General features: G+C 41.8%; 1 protein-coding gene across 1 annotated transcript; it reads right to left on the bottom strand.

Moving 5' to 3' along the window:
* Positions 1–1,087: 1,087 nt before the first annotated feature.
* On the bottom strand, positions 1,088–21,544 carry elk1 (ETS transcription factor ELK1). Its single transcript, XM_023426009.2, has 11 exons — positions 20,448–21,544; positions 15,816–16,024; positions 14,482–14,667; positions 14,200–14,373; positions 13,817–13,963; positions 12,939–13,388; positions 12,705–12,855; positions 12,193–12,341; positions 11,929–12,012; positions 11,110–11,211; positions 1,088–8,352 (listed from the first exon to the last, which is right to left on the bottom strand). Exons 1-11 carry the CDS (start codon positions 20,470–20,472, stop codon positions 8,254–8,256), a joined length of 1,776 nt encoding a protein of 591 aa, XP_023281777.1. The 5' UTR covers positions 20,473–21,544; the 3' UTR covers positions 1,088–8,253.
* Between the last annotated feature and the right edge of the window lie 1,328 nt (positions 21,545–22,872).

Genomic DNA, 22,872 nt, shown 5'->3' with positions numbered 1-22,872 from the left:
GTCACCGTGACTTCAGTCAAACATGTGACACAGAGGGAGTGTGTAGATGAGACAGCAGCCCACAGCTGCTCATATTAGCTGCTACAACAGTTATTCCCTTTCTTACCTGTCAGATTTCCCGCCTGTTCTTATCTACTGTTTTTATGTCACCTCATATCCACCTCAGTCAGCTCCTTCATGTTAAATCTAACATTCAAACTCATTAAAATGAAAATGATTCAATAAATAAAATGTAACCGTCCCAGTTTTAGTTTCTTGTAGTTGTTTCTGAGCAGCAGATTATTTTTAGCTTGGGGATAAATGATATTGATCATTGCTGGGTGTGTGGTCGTCATGGCGACAGCTCATTGATCGGGGATAAGGTCGTCATCAGCAGAGCCTGAAATCTGAATCTGAAAAGATCATTAACAGAGAATTAATTAATCAAATATAATTAAACAGAATCAGAACATTTATGAGTCTCTATAGCTTATTTCCTCTTTTATGACAGCTGGTGACTTTTTTATATTACTCACCTGTTTACACGTTTTATTAAGGCTTAAAGTTATGTATAATTGAGGGCGGGGTCTCTTTAAGTGACAGGTGTATGAGGATATGCTTGCCATAACCCGCATCATTCACTGAAGTCTCAGCTCCATACATGCTCCATCTCTTTAGCCATTTTTGATTAGCTAAGAGTTAGGGTTGGAGTCAGACATGGCCAAGATGGCAACAGTAGAGCAGCTCACTCTGAACTTCAAAACCACTCTTCAGAAACCTGTGGGTGACGCCACAGAGGCTACGTCCATCTTCATTCACAGCCTATGGCTGTGACCAAACACTGAGCTACACAAACCATGAGCTTATCTGTTGTTTATATAAATAATAAACACTGTTCAGCTTCACGTCACCTGTGTTGTTATTCTAGCTTCTTATAATTTCATCTAAATAACTGACTCACCTGGACATGGTTACGTCGGTGTCGTCTCGTCTCTCAATGAATTTATGGACATGTGAAGATAAAATACAGAAAATCATTATTTCCACATAAAAATGAATGAAACCAGTAAAGCTTCAACATGAGTCAGTGATGAGACAGACCAGTCTGTAAGGAACAAAATAGTTTTATTATCATCCTCGCAGTGTGTGTATGTGTGTGTATGTGTGTGTGTTTGTGTGTGTTTGTGTGTGTTAGCTCGTAGAAAACAAGATGAATCATCTATAGAACATTTACACCAGAAACAGAAACTAAAGTCATGTTCATAAAAAATAGTTTTTCTTTTAGTTTTCCAGTAAATATCATGACGGATAACATGTGTCAAGCTCCGGCTCACAAAAATAAAAGCAGGCCCCACCCCTTTACATCAATAAACTCCTCCACCAATCACAGGTGAGGAGGGGCGGGGCCACACAAGATCTGACAGCAACAGTTGGCCACAGAAACAACACATCATGAAGACGCATCAGCTGATTGGCCGGCTCACACAGGTACAGAATTTATAGATTTATATGTTCAGGTTATATTTATATTTATGTACAGAGAGAATCCACACTAACCTGCAGATAGAAAAACTTTACAACTAAAGACAGAGGAGACGTCATCTGTTCCCAGAGCTCTCTGACTGATGTCATCCTGGTGCAAAGGATCATGGGACAGTACACAGAATGTGTGGATGTTTATGTTTAGATAAGACACAATCTGTTTACAGAGCTACTAATTTTAAATATAAATACACTACATGGCCAAAAGTATGTGGACAGTTAATCTTTTTTTGTGAGCATCAAAAACAATAAAATGTCGACATATTTTATTCTTTTTATCTTGAAGTGGGTCAAACAATCACACTGATCTCCAGTGTTGTTTATCATTAAGTTACGTGGGTTGTGTTTGCATTATACCAGATGATTTACATGTCGCTGAGAATCCACATTAAAGGTATAGTTCAGCCTATCTGACTCAGGGTTGTGTGAGGTTTTTATCTGTAGTCAGTGTGTTACCTGATGTAGATTCAGATTAGTGTCAGTTTAGAGAAGCAGTAGGAGCACCGGGACAGAAGCTGAGTGATGAGGGGCTGTGGACTGGGTCAGCAGAAAAACCTGTTTTTAAGCCACTTGAAAAATATAATATGTGCGCTTGTGCGTAGTAATACAGTAATTCAATGGTTGAAAAATGTACTTCCAAAGTAAAAGGTCTGCAGATGAAGTGATGCAAATATTCAAAATAAAGCCACAGTTTAACTGATGCTGTTGGGTATTTTTTAAAGTGGCTAAAACAGGTTTTTCTGCTGACCCCAACCGCAGCAGCTCATCACTCAGCTTCTGTACTGGTGCTCCTGCTGCTTCTCTGAACGGAAACTTCTACAGGTAATACACTGACTATAGATCAGTACCTCACACAACCCCATGTCAGACAACCTGAACTATCACTTTAAGATCGAGACACGACCGATGTCCAACTGCAACTGAATCTGTTCAGTCCACAATGATTGTTTTGACCTATGTTCACCCTGAGAGGAGGCGTTAACACTCAGTCGGTGTGGACTGATACAGCTGATAAAACGAAGTGGATCTGTTCAGTGAGCTGATTGGATTTAATTCTCATTTGTCCACATACCTTTGTCCATGTGGGTTTATCTCAGGTGTAACATCAGAAAACTGAGACACTGAACTAAAGAAAAAGGTAAAACAGTAGAAGTCAACTACGGTCCCAGAGAGCATTGCTGTAAGAATCATCCAATCAGAGAGCTTCAGCGTCTCTTAGAGGCTGAACTCACTAAACTTACTTTCAGATTGGTGATCAGTTCAGGTGTCGTCTCCTTGGCGACACAGCTGATCAGACAGAAAGCTCATGACAACAACAGACTGTTTCTCAGAGGGATTTACAAATATCCACCGTTATAAATGTCATGAAACGTTTGAGTTCAGAAGATGAAGTTCATGATCTGAAAACAAACTCAAACATCAAAGCTGAGTGAGGGTCCGTTTCCCCTCTCCTGCAGAGCAAACCTGCAGGATGAGCAGACGCCTCACCTGTGAGCGAGGCACCAGCACGGGAGAGTTTGTCAGCGAGCATCATGTAACAGGTGACGCAACCGCTGTGTGTAATCTGCAGATACGCAGCGCTCACAGGTCACATCTGTGAAACAGACCCTGAGTCTGCTTTGAGCTGGAGATCATGTGAAAACTGTTGTGTTGAACTGTAGATGTAAGATGTGTATCACATTCAGCAAAGACACATAAACAAACTGGAGACGTTATCTCAGAGTCACGACCTCTATGTGTTGAGATGAAGACGAGGAAAAGACTCAAATAATGTTCTGTCTAACTCAGATCTGATGTCCCACCAAAATAAAGCTATAGAGAAAACAGAGCCTGCAGAACTTCATCAGAATCCTCCTGTTTTTAAGTTTTCCTACAGTGTCATAGAACTTCAGTGATAGTTGTCTGTACATCATGATACACTACAGACAGGAGCTGATCACAGCTGATTCAGTCAGCTGCTGTTGATCAGACAGTTTGACAGAATGGAAACAGATAAAGGCTAAAAAACTCACAGAACGGCAGCTTAGACCTGCAGCTACATTACATCACAACACATAAAAAGCTTTTACAGGCTCTTGTCGAGTATCTGCTGAATGTTGGTGTCAACATGTTTTCAAAAGATCAACAGAAACATGTTAAACTTCCTCCATTTTCACACAAGTCAAATTTCGCTTGGATATCCGGTTTAAAACCTGAGGACCAGGATCCAGACAGGATTTAAATGTCAGGAGCCAGTTCACAGAGAGACAGGAGGTCATGTGATCATCACTGACCAGAGCAGGTGATGTTAAAACCACAGCTGTCCTACAGACAGAGATCCAGTCTGATCCAGAGTCTGTGTGTTGTAATTATGTCTCCAGTTTATTTATGTATTCATTTTTCTTTTGCTTAATCATTATTTTATAAACCTTTACTACAGGTCACATTTTAAACAGGAAATCATTAGTTCACTTCACTTTAATCTACGTTTTCATTGGTACTGTCATAATAATGTTCTTTAATAATCTTAATATAAAATAACAAACCACACGAGAAAGTGCAGTATGTGGAAGTGCAGTGAAGAACTGGGCAATAACTAAATATTTATTATTTATAATTTTATCGTTCTACAAATTATGTTTTCTGAACAGGCTGTAATTAACACGTTGATTAAATTAATTTAAATAAGTTATTAAAGTTTGAAGAATTCAGCCACATCTGATTAAATCACTTTTAATCAATCAACTGAAAATTAACGGAAATCAATTTTGATAAGCACTGACAATCAGAGATGGACACTTTATCTCGCCACATTGTGTGAACATTAAACTATTCAATTAATTCAGGATTTATCAATAATGAAAATAATTGTTAGCTGCAGAAGTTCTGTATATGACAGTATATACATATAACGATACAATATTAATTAATATTAATATTAACGGTCAGAAATGTTACATCTGTAAAGTTGCAATAATTTGTTTTGTATTTAACTTAGTAACTACTGATTAATTACTGAAAAACAATTACACTCATTTTCCTGAACATTTATCACAATATATATTGATCAGAACTGATTGACTCTGATCAGTACTGTGATATTGTTTGACCACTCTGCCCAGCTCCGGTTCTGTAACATGTCTCTGATTAAAAAAAAAAACATTGTTGTTCAATGTGGCACATAATTTTTTGCAGTGCACTTCAGCAGCGTCGCCTCAGGTAGCACTGAGTTTTTAAAAAAATGGGAGTCTGGATGTTATCCAGAATGCAACGCTGTTATTCATGAATATAAAAACATTCTTCATGTTCTGCTGGTGAGAGAAATGTTAGCTTAACGTTCCACAGATGTCGGACTCAAACCTTCAGCTTCACTGTATAAATGGCTTTTTTTCACCATCAAGCTCTGAACAATTCAAGCCGCAGATATTTTTAAAACGAAGAAGAAGATTTTTTCTTACTCTGCTGCAGAGCTGAAATCTTTAAGGCTTCGTCGCTCTTTAAACTTTAGTCACAATATAAACACGTGGTCTCTGATAGAAAAATAGAGTCATGCTGTAAAGGAGAGAACAGTCGGGACACAATGGCTTGGTGCTGCGTTTATGTCACTACTGAGGCTGGGAAATCACAACGTCAGGAACTGAGATGAGGCTGAACTGTTCAACATGTCTGCAGATGTTTAGATCTTTACATCAATGTCTCCTCTTGGAGAAAAAGACTTTAAATAATAAAAACTCAGGTTGGTTTCAGGATCTACTTTGGACCTGGTTCTGGGTTGATGAAACATCTGGATCTCCAAACCTACAATCAACTCAAATCTGCCGACCGACACTGACTGATTACATCAGCTGTAGATACCGGAGAATAAGACTATCAGGTATCACAGGCCATGTCTTTTTATAACTACACTGTCCTGGACTCACTGAACCACCTTCATTCACTGTCTGAGCTGTCCACTGTACAATCTGCATATATCTGCACCTGGCAGCTGGATATGTAAACATGCAGCTGTGGAGAGGATGAAGCCGTTCAGATGACGGTCCATGTTGGATGTCAGTGTTTTCTGAGAGTCCAGGACAGAGTATTATCAAGACCTCAGATCAAACAGCTGTCCAGTCTGAAAAGAGGTTAATGCCTCCAAGAATGATTCTAGCCAGATGTTTAAAAGGTGTAAATGGATCTGTCTATACAAAATGAATGAGTAAATTAGAGTAACTTGATAACTGTGGTGCTTTACCACTATTTTCAATGATGAGTCAAATCAACATTAAATTAATCAAACTATTTTTATGATTAATTGTCACAGAGAAAATCTGATTCTTTCAGATCAAATATAAGAATTTCCTTCTTTTCTGGGTCTCACATTTTAGTAAATTGGTTGGTGAGAGAAAAGACATGTGACATCACCACTGGACCAAATGATTAATCAAGAAAATAACTGGCAGATTGATGTTGATTAACAGGATGAGATGTGAACCGTCTTTATTCAGTTTAAGTTTGACTGAACCAAAAAATGATAAATGAACATCAGCCGTCACATCTGAAAACACAGAGTTTCAGCTTCACTCAGTTCACGTTGTGTGTGTGTGTGTGTGTGTGTGTCTCAGCAGCCTTGTCGTTGCACACAGAAGCACAGAAACACGTTAACGGCGTCATCACGAGGAGCTTCAGCAACAACAGCGACCTGCAGGTCAGCAACAGTCAGGTCAGGTTACCATGGCAACCACAGAGTTCAGCTAGCATCACAAACAACAACAACAACAGTCTTTTCAAAAGAACCATCAGAGTCTGTCCACAGACGGTTCGTTGTCACTTTGGATGCTTCAGGTAAAAACAGACGTTGATGTTGCCACAAGTGACAAAGGAGCCTCAGTGAGACTGGATGCGTGGACTCAGGTCAGCTGTTTAAGTTTAAGTTGAAATCAATACGTGGATTTACTTCACCTGTACAGGTAAATCTGAGGTGATTTGAGTCACTCAGTTGTCAGGGGATAACTTGAGACTAAAGCTTTGAGCTGATTTGTGCTGCTATAACGAGTCTGAGGATCCAGCTTCACTGAAAGTCGAGCTGCTTTCATCCTTTCATCACCTCCGCAGCCCCAAAACATCCCAACACTACCGACTCGCTTCCCACTCCTCCTCCCAAGTTTCTGTCACTCGTGTCAGTTCAAAGTTAAAGTTGAGAAGTATTTTTTCGAGCGAGGCGTCTCACTGTTGAAACTCAGATCAGTGTCTTCGCTCCGTCTGAACTCTGGATGGAAACGACATGAAAACTGTGTCGACTTGTGGCAACATCGCTGCAGATTTACAAGGCAATGAATCCGAGGCTTTCAGGAATAAAAAAACATTCATCCATCAGAGCTGCTCAACTAAAATCCACTGTACATCTGGAATGAAAGGTTGAAATTAAACAGTTAAAAACCAATAAACACGTCCATCAACATTTTAAAGCCAAAGGAAAGTGACTGTATGGTCAATAAAACCTTTAGATCCAAACAGTTCACTCCTGTAGAGCCACAAGACGACACTTCAGCTTCTTGAAATTCAAAGACTCTTTTAAAAATATACAATCTGTCCCATTGAGAGACTTTTATAGAGAAATACCTTGGCTGTGTAAAAACTCTGCAGCTCAGGTCCATCATCATCATTATCATCATCATCCTCCCTGCTCTGACTGGTCAATTCAAAGTGATGCTGAGCAGTTCAGTCCGATAACAGGCCATGCATAAGTGTGGGAAGGCGTGGCCTTAAAAAGCGGCCAATAAGAGCAAAGCACAAACCTTACTGAGCAGAGGTGAGTTTAGAGAACGATGCTGTTTCTGTTCCAACAGGAGAAAAGTCATGTGGGAGTGTTGAAATCAAACACACCTGTTACAGTCCAGAGCCGTACAACAGTCGAGTTATATTCAAGAACCTGCAGCGAACGCTGCTGGAAACAGGAAACGGGAATAAATAACCATGTTTTAAAAAACAGACAATAAGAGCAAAAAGCCCCGAAAAGATCCAGCGAGAGAGATCTGAGACTGATCCGGATTTCAGCCCCGCCCGGGTCCAGGTGTTTTCCTCATGAATATTAATAAGGCTTAGGTCATTCTCATCTGATCAGGTCAGATTTAAAATAAACATCTTTCCTATCTGAGTCGAGACGAACTCACTGGAAAACAGGTCGTCAGTCGATCCATAAAAGAATTAACAGATGTCTGAATGTTTTTCATTTCTCCAGTAAAAACTTTAAACACAATCTTGTTCCAGTTTTCTGCTTCTGCCCATGTGACTTCATCATAAACTGAATCAGTTTTCAGGCGTTGGTCGGACTGAAGGAACAGTCAGTTAAAAACTATCTTTATCTACAGTTACATCATTAGTTGAAGCCCTCAGTAGAAGAAGAAAACTTGCATCCCTCCACCTCATCATCATCGTCGTCGTCGTCGCCAACTGTCTTTAAACTGTCGGCTTCTCAAGCGAGGGGAGTGGCTGAAAGAGGACGCAGCTCAGACATCCACCTGCTCTCTGGCTTAAATATTTGGCAGCGGAGTTCAGAGGCTCCGACCTCCAACAAACTGGTTTCTGGTTTCTCCAGGATTCTCCACCAGTGAAGGGTCCCCGTGAACCATCAAACCTCCCACTCTTACCAGTCAGACGACGCGCTTAAATGGTTCTGGAGTCAGCCCAGATCCAGTTCTCCTCCAGGAGGCCAGCGGACCATCAGGTGAGTTCTGTGCCCAGTGAGGAGCTGTGTGAGGGGGGGCAGGGAGCTCAGGGTTTCTGGGGGCCAGGGGAGAGGACCACAGGGGTGGAGAGGCCGTCGACGCTCAGGGCCGGGATGTGGATCTGATTACTGCCGTTTGTGGGAAACTAAAGAGGGACGGAGAGATCAGTTTTTAATTCAAAAGTGTTTCAGCAACTGGAAACTTTTTAATGCAAAGAAAAAGATTCAACAGAGTTTTCAGTCGAATCAGTGGAAGAATGATAGAAATAAATAAAACCTACAATTATTTATTAAACACAAGAATTTATATATATTTATATAAGTTCTCAGCTGTAAGTTACAATAGTAATTAATCAATTTACGTGACTTTGACATTTTAAACCTTTCTGAGAAAACAGAACTCAATGTTTTTAAGACTTTTCAAGATGATATTGTTCCACAGCAGGTTCTTCTCCTCACACAGTCTCCACAGTCTACTGTGATCTTCATCATCTTACATATTAAAGACTCCATTCATTTCCTTTAATTAATTCTGAGCCAATCAGAGTTTAGTTTGTTGTCGAGTTTTAAAGTTTTCTGAGGAATCTTCTTTATTTGAAACAAAATATTTATTCTAAAATGAAGCAAATATTTGTTCGTTACATAATGAATTTATATTAAATTGAACTGCTATTTATTGGAGACTTTTGTTTCTTACTGTGTGTTAAATACAAATTGACACAAGAAACTGGAATAAAAACTGCAGAAAGCAGGAAAATAAACCTGTTAATTTCAATAGTTCAACATGATTTTCATCTTCAGATTTTTTAAAGTGAGAGAGTGAAATTATCTGTGATGTCTGAACATGTCTGCTGCTCTCAGATCAGTTTTTAAAAACATTTACACACCTATAAATTTAAATCAGATTAAATCCTGTGTCAGTTTCTTTTCATTTTCTTTCATATTGTTAATCAGTAAATTTTGTCATAAACTGACAGAAGACTGAGATTGTATATAGAAGGAAAAAAAATCTAATAAACAATAGGGTAGCGCACGCACACACGCACACACACACACACACACACACACACACACACACACACACACACCTGTGTAATTGGCTCCGAGGGTTTAAATCTGACCATTAAGCTGCTGTTTGTGTTTTATTATGAAAACTGAAAACTATATAATTCAGTGGACGAATAAACTACAATATAAAGAACATGACAGTGAAACTTTTGTGGTTCACAAATCTCAAAGAAATAAAGTTTTAATCTGTTATCGGTGTAATCTGACTGGTCATGGTTCTTTAGGAGTGGAAACACAAACAGGAATCTGCAAAGTGAGAGTTTTAAGTTCTTGGTTTACTTCCTCGTGTTCACATCCTGTAGTTTTCAGCTGCTCCACAAGGAGGCGACAACATGCCACAACGACCAAACATGAAAATACAGGGAACCACAAGAAACCTGGTTACAGCTGTTTGTTTTCTCTTCAGCACAGAAACAAACTACAAACAGTTTTTAGTCTTTATGAAAACTGTCTTCAGTGGATATTGTATCTAAACCATCAGAGACCTGGTTTCTGAAGGCCTTGTTGTTGATGAAGGTTTTAAATGTCATGATTCAGTTCTGTGAGCAGCACAAACTAAATCTGACTCACTTCAGACTAGTATCTTCAAACAGACACCAGAACCAGAAACACCTGACACGACAGAGACCAGCAGAGGGAAGAGAGAGGATGTTGTTTGTGATTTGAGTGAACTGAACCTTTAATAAGTCTCTGTCATCAGACAACAGATGGAGCAAAAACTGATCCAGAAACCTGCAGAGACCCCAGCTCTGTGTGTGTGTGTCTGTGTGTGTGTGTGTGTGTGTGTGTCCTGGACCAGGTACAGGTACACACAGTTCACAGTGGGTGTGTGGGTGTGTGTGTGTGTGTGTGTGTGTGTGTGTGTGTGTGTGTGTAGGAGATCTGAGGAATTTAATAAGATAATAATAATAAAATTTGAGTCTGAGTCTGTTTAATATTCAAAAATGAACTTCATGTATTTTTGGATATTTTCCATTTCTCTGCAGGGAATGTGAAAACAAGAGCAACATTTATTCGTTGTACCTGTGTGATAATATCTATGAGGCTGTAACTTGAGCTGCAAACTCGTTGCACAGATGCATAAATGTGTGAAGGTGAAGAGTGAAGCTGATGTCTGTGCTCTTTGTGGTTTCAGTTAACACTGTACACAGACCTGTGAAACATGCCGTGGTTGGGAGTTAAATGTGAGCTCTGCAAACCTGTCACTTAAACACACACACACACGCTATACAGTCTACAAAACACAACATAGTGTGTAAAAGACAGTTCCTGTGTGTGTCTGCCTGGATTTGGACGTCTCTCCCTCTCTAACTGAGACTTAGTAGACAGGATTTCTGGGGTCTATTATATATGCAGACCCCCGACTGTGGCAGCAGCTGCTGCTCCAAGTATAAAAAGCAGATCAGTGACTGTAGCCTGTTTGTCTTTATCCTGGAGGTGGTGAAAGCTCTTATAATAAAATAAACTTGTTAATATAAAAATATAGATCTATTGTTCTTTTCACATTGTAAGATTAATATTGTAATTTGTCATCGTTGAAAAAACGTGAACCCATCCTCACATAACCAGAAGCACGTACATTTTTTCTGTGGAAATTGAGAAAGTAACACATAACACACAGTCTCTCATCATTCTGTGTGAATCTATTTGTGTCTGTTACTTCACTTCCTGTATATTTTGTGTGTTTTCATGAAACCAATGTAGATTAGGTCTTAACACAGGAAGTCTTGTACTGATCAATCAGAGCTGTGGAAGCATTTTTTACTGAAGTTACTGTGTCAGACATTACAGTACAGCTAGGTGCAGGTGCAGGCACAGCGGGCTAGGTGTATTACCTGGAAGGAGAGTTTGGCCGGGGAGCGAGGAGCTATGGGACTGAGCGTGCTCCAGAAGTGGATGGTCGAGGGAAGAGGACTGGGAGTCAGCAGCACCGGAGTCTGGACCAACAGACACACAACAACTCATCAGAACAAAACCACAACGACAGGTGGAGCTTCCTGTAGGTCAGAGGTCGTGGTTTAAATAAATGTCCCTTCACTGGTGTCACCACCTTAACCCGTGAGGGGACCCATGGAAAAATATGTTGTTGGGCCCCTATTGACCCATACATCTGTCTGATATCAGAGAATATACCTCCACCAAGGCCAAACAACCTACACGTTCTCAAGTAGCTTCATTTATTCACTGTCTTTAATCCTTAATGTCCGAGAAACAGATGAATGTATTAACTAATGAAAAATGTGTCACAGGATTTTTCAGCCAGTTTCTTGCTAAAATTAAACTGTTGTCAAAAAAGATCAGACATTTACCTGATGAAGGTTGAGCACTGAAATGCTGCAAATAAATTCTCTATTGCAAGTCAGACAGTGTGCAGGATTTTTGAATTTGCTGCTAAAATACATTTTATAACCGACATTACAGCCTCAGACAGACAGACAGACTTTTTAAAATAAAACATAGATGAAGATAAAAGATTTTTTATTACGTATGAAGCCTTAAGACCTGCAGATAAGACAAAATGATTAATCAAGAAAATAATCTGCAGATTAATCAATAATGAAAATCGTTAGCTTCAGTTATTCTTTCAGTCTCACACACACACACACACACACACACACACACACACACACACACAGACAGAACAGGGTGTTTACCAGAGCGTGGGAGGTGATGACAGTCGGGGTGAGTGTGTTGGTTGCTGATCCAGGAGCCAGTAAACTGTTAACAGCTGCATTCACCTGCAGAGGAAACACAGGATGTGATGTCACAGGCTTCACCTGCAAACACACCGACAGCTGTCACAGCTGTGATGCGGGTTCAATTCCTGATCCTGGGAGCTCATTGAGTGTAATGAACTGGTTAATAATCATTAATGTGATGTAATGTGTAACCACAGTCACTGAGTGCAGGCTGCAGACCTTATCCAAGGAGAGGCCAGGAGGGAGGGAAGGGGAGGAGGGCAGCTCGAGGCCTCGTGGCTTCTTTGGTTTGGGAGGAGCAGCGTCCAAGGCAGGGGTCACAGGAGGGGTCACCGCTGAGGACGATGTTACTGGAGGGTCGGAGGGATCTGACAGAGAGAACGGTTCATTATAACAGAGAGAAACTCACCTTGGTAGGTGTCCCGAGCCCAACATAAGATTCTGTATCAGGGCCAGTCCACATATTTTAAATGTAACAGTATCAGATAAATTAAAGCTGATCCTTTACAGAACTTTACTTCTTCTGCTGCAGCTCCTTCAAAAGATCCATTTCTGCACTGAAGCACTTCACTGTGTTCTCCCTGTTGTACCTTCAGTTTTATATCAATAATTTAAGATGATCAGATCTATGGTTCTGAATCAGGACTCTCAGTATTTGGATCACGTAGATGATACAAAATGAGGTGGGCCACATTTAGAAGCTGTTTTTTCAACATTTAGTATCCTATTACCTGTTAGCATGTCCTTGCCCTCCCCCTCTGCTCCCCCCTCCCCTGCAGGCTGCTGCCCTCCTACCCCGGGCTCCATGCAGGGAGGGGACGGGCTCTCCACGATGGTGAGGGGGGGCTCTGGTTGCCCCGAACCACAGATCACCTGAGGAACCTGGAGGAGGAGCAGAGAGACCTCATCAGATAAAACCAAGCCTCAGCAGGAACCAGAACTCTGGTTTCTCCTGAACCTCTCACCTCATCCACCTGTTTCTCCTCCAGAGACACCATCTCCAGCAGCTCCTCCTCTGATGGCAGGTTCTCCTCCTTGATGACGATGGGGGGAGGAGGATGGGCGGGGGGAGGAACAGAGGGAGGAGGTGCAACAGAGGGAGGAACAGGTGTCATGGCCACCTGCTGCTGCTGCTGCTGCTGCGGGGGAGGAGGGTTGATGATGACGAAGACAGGCGATGGGTGAGTTGAGTGAGGAGCAACGTGGGGCTGTGGTGGGAAGCTAGCGGGGTTGGTGACTCCCCCGCAGTCGTCCTGCTGCGGCCCCTGGAGGCCCATGGTAACATGGGGGGGAGGGACAGGACTCGCGGACCCACCAACAGAACCCAGAGGGATGAGGGGGGTGAGGGAGGATGAATCCCCAACGCTGGTGAGATAAATCTGGGGAGGGTCGCCCAGAGGAGGAGCAGGAGGATTCTGGGAAAAAAAAAAAAGAGAGAAACACTCTTGAAAATATAGGACATGATGTCTGTACTTTCACAGCAGGGGAGCGACAAACATAAAGTCTGTCCTGAAGGTGGCACTAGAGGAAAGGTCATTAAAATCTAAACGCGATCGCACTCTGAGAACAGGACTGAGATCAGGTTGCATCTCTCAAGTATCTGCAGGAATACTTTTGCAGTGGCATATGAAGTTCTAAATTACCAGAGGCATCTTTTTCAGCATTACGTTCTATAAAACTTTTCGTATCAGACAACACATACACCAATACCAATATATCTGTGATAGTCCAATATCAACCAATAAAATCAGCTGATCGATTAGTCGGTCTCTAACAAACACATTTATTCTACAGGTAATTGAAAAATATCGCATTATGTGACCAATCAGGGATTGATACCCACCTGTGATTGGCTGGTGGTGTTGGCTGGTATCTGAGGACTGAGGGCGGGCGTCGGACAGGGTGACGGCTGAGTGACGATCACCTGGAGAGCAGAGTCAACAGCTCCACCTACTGACGGAGAGGATTTAGACTCTGATAATACACAGACCTGAGGATGAGAAGAACAAAGGGATCAGAGGAGGCGATATCATGGAGTAAAATCCTGCTCAGTCGGGATACACCTACACCTATATCGCGATGTAGGGTTAGTCTATATCACAGATTGGTTATTCATTCAATACTGTGATCAATCGGTTGTAGAAGGAGGTCGCTGATAAATGTGTCTCATTGCTGAAGCTCAGACAGCAGCTGATGGTACTTTTCCTTTGGAAAGGTCTCTCTCACCTCTCTGGGCGTGCGATCAACCTTGGAGGCGGGGTCTTGTTGCAGTAGCAGCTCTGTTTTGATTGGCCGTGGGTTGGGTGAGGCCTGCAGTGACTGGATGGTGAAGGTGGAGTAAAGGCCAGACTTCATGTAGTCGTTTCTGGAGCTTTTCTGGGAGCTGCTGGGTGACGAGCGCTGGGGATCAATGCACAAATCAATCAGTCATTCTGTCGTATATTAATATTACTGTGTTTCTATATCCTGCAGAAATCAACAAAACAAATAAAGGCAGTCAAAGTGTACCTGGGGCAAGCCTTTTGACTGACAGGTTGAGGCAACGCCCCCAAGGCCTTTTGATTGGCTGTTTGGGTCAGTGCTGTCCCTCCTTTGGCTCTCCTCTCCGTTACGTATCCCCTCAGGCAGGGAGGGGTCAGGCTGACTGACAAACTTGTAAACAAACTTCTGACCGCTCACTTTTTTTATGATGTTCTGTGAGAAGATGACAACATAAACAAAATAAAGAGATCACCTGAAAACACCTGTTTTAAATCATTTGAACCAAGTCCAAGACAAGTCTCTGAGATGTCTCACAAAACCAAAAAAACAAACCAAACTTCTATGAAGGAAACAGGTATATAACATCCAGTAGCAACTGTAAATGTCAAATGGTTCAGAGAGAACAAACAACAAAGAATTGTGATGAGTTTCGGTTTCGAATATGAGTGTTTTTAGTCTTTGAATTAAAACACCAATTCATTAGATAACAAAACGAAAGTCTAATTTCTCTCATCTGAATTGAGAGTCTGTTGCATTCAGTTGTGGAGCAAAACAGTTTCTACTCAGGTTTTTGTGCAATCACCAGGACAAGTTCCAGATGCAAAATTATTGGTCAAAATGTGTCACATGGTTTTACACAACACAGATGATTGTGATCATTAATATGACTGATGGTGTCTGTGCAGTTTTCATCCGTATCTGTCTCTTGGTAGTTTGGTTGGTCAGTTCTTAATCGACCGAACAAACCGACCAAACAACAGACACGCACGGTCAGTCGTTTGGTCAGATCACACAAAAGGTGCTGAACTGGTTTGTACCAAACTTGGTGCAGTGATGGAAAGTGGTCCAGGCGAAGATCTGGTTTCAGGGGCGGATCGAGGAATTTTTGATCACTTTCCTTAACACTGAGAGAGAACATTTAACATTTTTGCCACTTTCTCAAGAAAATATGTTTGGATCTTGATGGGAAAAAAACGGACATATTAACAGTGTTGAGATCTATGTAACCATATCATATCATCATAGTCATATGTCAGATCTGGATGTAACGGTCATGTGTAGGATTGTTTGTGCTTGGCTGCGCTCTACTGAGTGCCATTCTAGTTACTGCTAGTTTTAATATTGAGTACTATGTTGTGTCAGTTTTATCAGCGTGGTTGTCACATGTCTGTGTTCTTTTTAAATTACAAAACAAGAAGGAGAAATATTATTCAACTGTCGTAACAGCATCGGTGCCGATATTACAAATATTGTAGTAATAACAGCAGTTGGATTAGCAGAAGTATCAGCAGTAGCACTGAAGTATGTGTCTCAATTTATTGTTGTTTATGTTGTGTGTGTTCTTGTGTTATCAGTAGTACCTTGTCGTAGTAATATCTGAGGGCTCGGCTTAGTTTGTCGTAGTTCATGTTGTGCTTGTTCTTGCGGAGCCCCCACAATCGTGCGACCTCTTCAGCGTCCAGAAGCTTGAATTCTCCATCCTCACCTGTCCAGGAGATCAGGTGACGCTGCCGCTGGTCCTCCAGTAAGTGGAGCAGGAACTGCCACAGCGTGATGGACGGGTCCATGGCTGGGGGGCACAAAGACACACATCAATTAACCAGATTTTTTATTTTAAATGAATTGTACAGTCGTGAAATACAAACAAAAGTTTGGAAAAAAAATTCACATCAAAGCTTAACAGAGTCAAAGGTGACGTCTTCATCGAAACAACAGTTAAAATCCAAATACAAGAAAAGAAAGATTCATTGATTATCAAAATAGCTGCAGATCAACTGATCAACTAATTGATTAAATCGACTAATTTTTGAAGAGCTGATGTCCATGTTAGTTAATGTGCGCTGTCTCTGATAAATTTTAATTTTAATCATCATGACAGAAATGTTCAGACAGTTTTCAGGGTTTTAAGTCAGAGAAATAAACTTATCACATTTTTCACAGTCACGCTGATTGAAGAATGACAGAGAAACAAAAAGGTCTGGGATCTTATATACGAGGGGTGGGGGGCCGTTTACTTTGTATGCACAGGGGTCCATCGTCTCAAATCCGTCTATGTCTGGACCCAGATGCAACTTTTTAAAACATAAGGCTACATTTTTTTGTTTTCTTTTTTGAGGGAACATGATTCTCTGCTTTCAAGGACTTTTCCAGACTTGCAGACCCCCCCCCTTGTTTCACAGGCACAGTCACTGAAGTCTGTGGTATCAAAGTGCCACAGATTTAATGGATGAAGAGACAGCGGGACTGAGTGGAAAAGTGAATAAGCTCTCCAGAGCCAGTGAGTGGCTCTGTGGAGAAGGTCGGCAGTGAACAGATTACAGTGAGAGAGATGCCAGTCAGTCATGCAAATTAGTCTCATTACCATTGGCTGACCTGTTACACAACTAACCTATCAAACCCCTTGGAAACCATCGCCATGGTGAGAGACCTTTCATCAATGGTAACCAAGGGAGAAGGACGGCAGGAGCGAGAGAGGTATAAACAGAGAGAGAGAGAGAGAGATGCGAAGAGGCTGCTGCTGTTCAGTGCTGTCAGCAGTTTGTCCTGCAGGATGTCGACACAGGTGTCAATATCACCTGACAGCGGGGGTGGTTGCGGCTGTGGCTCAGGATGTAGAGCTGGTCAGTCAGGAATCACAAAGTTCTGTACTCAGGTCCACATGTTGAAGTGTCCTTGGCCCTGAACCCTGAACTGCCCCTGATGGTCAGACCAGTATCCTACTGTCAGGTGGTGAAAAACCAACGACTTACTGACCATGTATACACTGATACAGATATCAAGGAGGCATTAAACTGGGCCAATATTAGAAATGAATATCTACTCTCTCACTCACAACTCAAATTTAACATTAATATCAATGAGAGGAAATTCATTTGGTCCAAGGTTGACCAGAACAACACGACACACTGCTATGATGTTTCATCACCATTTTCAGAGGGTTCCTAGATCCAGTTTAAATCAGTTTAAACTGACCCACACTAGAACAGACCCAACACCAAAACCACATTTAGAATCCAACTGGTAGTGGTCTGAACCAGATCAGAGGAAACCTGAACCTGATATCCGGTTTATCACAGGACGATTCACACAGGAACAGAACATGTCGAGAAAAACACATCAGATACAAGGACGCTGCGTGTGTGTGTGTGCGCATGCGTGTATACAGTGAATGGATGCAGCAGCTCATCTGTCCTCAAGGCCTCTGTACAACAAAAGGAAGTCTTTTATGTTTTGTTTTTTTTTCACACAGACATTTACTGAGCTCTACACTGCCTCCATCCCAGTCTGACTCCAGCCATATTGGGAGGTGACCAGAACAACCACAGCTACAGGCAACAGCAATTATATTAAAAACTGTGGAAAAACCTGAACACACCAGAGTCTGGGTTTGGTGACTTAATATGTGTCTGACACATTTAAGTCACAAATACAAATACAAAACTGATCAGCTTCAGTTATTGATCTGATATGAAGGGGGGCACAGATACTGTGTGAGGTGAGTTACAGTCAGACATGGTCCTCAGAGTAACTAACTGAGTCAACACACATGTTGATACGTCAGTGTGACTTTCACTTCCTGAGGATATCATTATCTAAAATCAGAGAAAACTGAAGCTGCAGAACTTCATTCAGAATTCTCACGTTTTTAAGTTTCCTTCAGTATCATAGTAATATATGATAGTTGGCTGTACATCTAATGATACACTGCAGACAGGAGCTGATAACAGCCGATTCAGCCGCTGTTAATGGAGTCAATCTGACAAAATCTTGTGGTGAGGGGCACAATGGGAGTTTGGGGTACCTATGCCATTACTACAAGCTATCTGGTCCTTAATCAGCTGTGTTTGCATCCTCAAAAGAAGGTCAAGCACGTTTACAGTCTTAATATACCTGGGCAGGCTGCCCAGGTGGAGCTTATGTATTGGAAATGCAGCGGATGTGCAGCTCGGTTAAACAGAAAGATATTTCAGTATATTGCTGGCGTTTCCATCCAGACTTGAAATGACCATTTCACAACCAGCACAGTCTCTATTTTTTGACAATTCATGCAGATTAATGAATAATAAAAGAGAGTGAAGATAAAACAGAGCAGAGGGAGAGGGGAAGACTTAGACATACTAACACAAACAGAAAGAAAAAGAAAGAAGAACAAAACCACAGATGTGTTCACTTTCTCCACCAGAGAAGAGTCAAGTTAAACCTTAGTGATGTAGCCCAATATCACAAATCACAAATTTCTCAAGGGACTTAACTACCAGTACAGCATTACAACACCCTCTGTCCACAGACCCTCTGACAGAAGCGCAACTGGAGGACTCCCTCCTCCAGGATGGACAGACAGGAGTTGTGCTTGTGTACAGAATAGACGATATTTCCAGGATCACAACATTATACATTGTAAACATTATTGAACAATATAATGTGGGAGGAGATCAAGAAACTTCTAGGTGACCTGGACCTAAGCTATACAACGTCCTCTCCACCACGAAGACCTGGAAAGGGGACAGACTACACCTGTATGTGTGGTTTCCTGACCACATCCTGTTCCTCTGTGGTTTCCTCACATCAGTCTGTCAGTCACATAACACAAATCTCAACTACAGCCAGAAGACACAAAGAAACACCTGGACACATCCTCAGAGATACTACTGATGCTAGCCCTGGTTCTGTTAGTGCTGATGGTTCTGATTCTACTGTATATGGACTCGTCCATACTCCCTGCGTTTATCTGATCACACACATGTCACATCTCACAAACACTGTTTAACATTCACATCACAGTGTGTCAGTGTTGCCATGACAACACGTGAATATTACATCACTGAAATGGTCTCCGTGACAACAGTCAACATCATGTCTGTAATAAAGCTGGGAACTGACATTACTGACATTATTCAGTACTGGTGCAAGTTTGATTTCTGAGGTTCTGTCCAAAACCAGGTTCAGCACCACAGTGACCCTTTTATTGGTCAAATAAACAATATTTTATTGATTTTTGATCATTATTGTGGCTTTCTGAAACACTCTGACATCACACCCACCTCACTCAGTGATTGGTCAGCTGTGTCAAAGTGTAAACTTCTCTCTCAGCTCTAACAACTGAGGTCAACACTATGAATGTCTCCAGGAGAGACTGACTGAACATGTGAGAAATTCTCTATGTATTTAAACCACATCATGGCCCCTCCTGATGCGAGGATTCAAGACTTCACTATCTTCACCAACTTGGCTACAGCCCTTGTTCAGGAGGTTAACTGAGGACGAAGAAAAACAACCTGAAAACCCAACAGCTGTAGAAGCATTCTCAGTGTGTGAGGGTGTGGACGTGTTTGAGATGAGAGAGAAAATATGTGGGGGTTTTTTTCTTCAAAAAGTTCAAAAGTGGCTCTTACAACACTAGCCAGTGTACTCTGTGTAATTTCATGGTGTATTCTGATTGTTCAGTTTGTAGTTATAGCTGTCTCACACTGGGAGAATTTAAATTTCTATCACCATCTGGATTTTGCTGCAGCATGTCTTTGCTTCAAATCTGCAGTCAGTTAACATATCTCAGTGACCTACGACCACCGCTTCAGGCTGACCTCCACAGACTTGTTTCTCTCATGACTGTAAACTTTAGCCTCACACAGCCCAGAATCAACCAAGAAGTGTAAATAGGCCTACAGTGTCAACAGCTCTCAGGCTGCAAGTTTCTACACGCTGCTGGCAGCAGCAGCACGAAAAAAATTCAGCTCCAACCCAGGATTCAATATCGAGATACCTGCTTTAATATCCCACCTGAACACACACACACACACACACACACACACACACACACACACAACTGCAGGCTGCTGCAGGCCTCAGCAGCTTCCACACACCTGTTGCAATCTTGCTGCTGCTTCCCTCCAAACTGCACACAAACACACCCATGGCTGCAACACACACACAAAACCAGCTGCATCCTCAAACAGCAGTATGTAAACATAGCATGTAGAAGCTCCGTCTCTTACCGTTTATCAGCGGGTGTGAATCCATCTTCAGCCAAATGTTCCGTCTTGTTATCTTCTTCCTGTCCCCCTGCAGGCTCAGACCTCCTCCATGCTGTCGTGTTGTTGTTGTGTTGTCTGTGTGTGTGTGTGTGTGTGTGTGTGTGTGTGTGTGTGTGTGTGTGTGTGTGTGTGTGTGTGTTGGGGGGGGTTTGTCGGAGCAGGTTACAGCTGTCAGAGCCGGGCTGAGGAGGCTGAGGAGGATGAAACGTTCAGCAGCTTCTCTCCCGACCTGCTGGCGTTATGTAACCGCTCAGAGCTGCTGCCAGGCTGCCTTGCCTCCATGCTAACACTCATCGACACGAGAATTGAAAGTTACCTCAGCCCCATAAACAAACCGAGAGCACAACACACCGTCAGAACAGCACACCGACCGAAAAACCACAACAAAAACAGAAATTTACGTTCAAAAAACTATTAACGGACGTGTGTACAGCCTTTAGCTGGACTTAACTTAGTGCTAATTATGAAGCACGGTGTTAGTTAATGTCCAACAGGCATGTGTTAGCTTTAACTGTGAGTTAAGTCTGTTTCTGCGGATGTGGATGAAGTAAGTTGAGGTGTTTTTTCTCTCAGCTACATCTCCGCTAGATCTGTTGACAAGCCCTGATGAGAGCTAACTAGCTCGCTAACTAGCAATACTTACGCCACCAGGCTACGTTTCTTTTCGCAGTAAAATTGTTACTTTATATTCCTGGTGGACTTCGGAGCCGCTGTTTAAACTGTCGCTGACTGTTCACCAAGTTTCCCCCAAGTTCAGGGGTCTCAAGAGGCTGAAGCTGTTAGCCTTGATTGCTAACAAGCTAGCCTAGCATAGCCTAGCCTAGCCTGCTGCTGTGACAGCCCACCTCCCTCGCCGTCTTCCTCTCCCGCTGATGCGTCAGCCCGGACAGCGCTGTTACCGGGAGCCCCAGGCCTTTGACACCGGGGAAAAGTAGTTTGTAAAGCCCGCCCCGTGGTTTATTGTCGGTGTGCTGGTGGAAGCGTCCGCCCGTGGAAACTAACTTCATCACTCAGGTGTGTTTCCCAGTTTCTTCCTGTTAGGACGGACGCCCCCTCATTGCCTTCGCTGTCAAGTTACCCACCAATAACACAGTCACTCTTCCGGTGTTGCATTTCAACATAAAGGTCGCTGAGCTTCAAGGTTCTTCAGCTTCAGTATTTCATTGCTTTAAAGTAACTTAATAAATTTACTCAAGTACCTAAATACAGTTTTGAGGTACTTGCACTATACTGGAGTATTTCCCTTTTATGTTGCTTTTTACGTCTAATTATTCTCTCATGTCTAACTAGCACTTATTATGTACTTATACTTCCTTATACAATCTCTTTGCACTTTAGATAGACGTAGTACTTCATACTGACACCAAGGTTTCCTACTGCACTGAAGCTTACTTATGTCCTTCACTGTCGCTTTGGATAAAAGTGTCTTCCAAATGAGTTAATGTAAATTCTCGCATGTTTACATAAATACAGGTCCTGATGGACCTTGTGGATTCCAATTCCAGGATCTGGTCTGTCGCCCGAAGTATCATTATTGAAGAAATAGCACATCATACATTGTACACATACACCATGGCACCAGACTGTGGAAGGAGAAAGGATGTATTAAGATATGAATGAAAAGTTATGTGAATAAATCTTTTTTTTAATGTCGATTTAATTCAACAATTTCATTACCAGGAGTGACCTCAGGGTCGTGCTCAGGAGGTTCAAAGCCTTTTACAGGTCTTTGTTCAGGGGCCCATTGTCTCATAATCTGTCCATGGCTGCAGGACATTTGAAGTTACAAACAGCTGCTATTTAACGATATTATTTCATATTATAATAATTTTAGTTGTTTGGATTTATTTGTTACCCTAAACAAATAATATAATTGTGAATCATTATCAGTGTCGTCCTGACCAGTTAAAATGTATTTATAGATCTTTAATTAGCATTAGAAACTTTATGACAGTATTGAAAAAATATTTGTAACCATTATCCAAACACAAATCAGTGAAATCTCAGAAACATATGTGTGTTAAGATATAAAATATTAGCTATATACTTGAAAAAAATACTCGTGAAAAATCTGAACAATTATTAGTAAAATATGTGAACCATATCAGCTTACTAACAGTGAAATTAATTTGTTGATATCTAATATGTAATTAGGTGAGGAAAAATGTTAACAGGGCTAACCTGCTGACAGGACTCAGACCAGTTTAAACTGTGTCAGTGAATCAGCTCCACTCATTCACTCAGTCATGTTTCTCTTCATGAACATTCAGCTGAGAACCAAATTGAGCTCAGGAGGCGTTTCTGTGTGTGAGTCTATTTCAAGAGTCATCTCTCAGCTTCTTACGCCACTGCCTCTATTTAGCATCCAGTTTCCATGGCAACACGC

The sequence above is a fragment of the Seriola lalandi genome, unplaced genomic scaffold (genome assembly GCF_002814215.2).
Source record: "Seriola lalandi dorsalis isolate HSWRI2012SDOR001 ecotype SW California unplaced genomic scaffold, Sedor1 jcf7180002054798, whole genome shotgun sequence".
Lineage (NCBI taxonomy): Eukaryota > Metazoa > Chordata > Actinopteri > Carangiformes > Carangidae > Seriola > Seriola lalandi.
The sequence above is the reverse complement of the archived record's forward strand: the minus strand, read 5'-3'. Positions and strand labels throughout refer to the sequence as shown.

Bases quoted from the DNA above. Each gene is read 5' to 3' on its own strand.
- elk1 (XM_023426009.2), bottom strand. From the start codon at position 20,472: ATGGATTCACACCCGCTGATAAACG. The intron at 14,374-14,481 runs GTACACTTTGAC...ATTGATCCCCAG, and splicing joins AGTCAAAAGGCTTGCCCCAG to CGCTCGTCACCCAGCAGCTC. The intron at 13,964-14,199 runs GTGAGAGAGACC...TCTCATCCTCAG, and splicing joins TTGATCGCACGCCCAGAGAG to GTCTGTGTATTATCAGAGTC.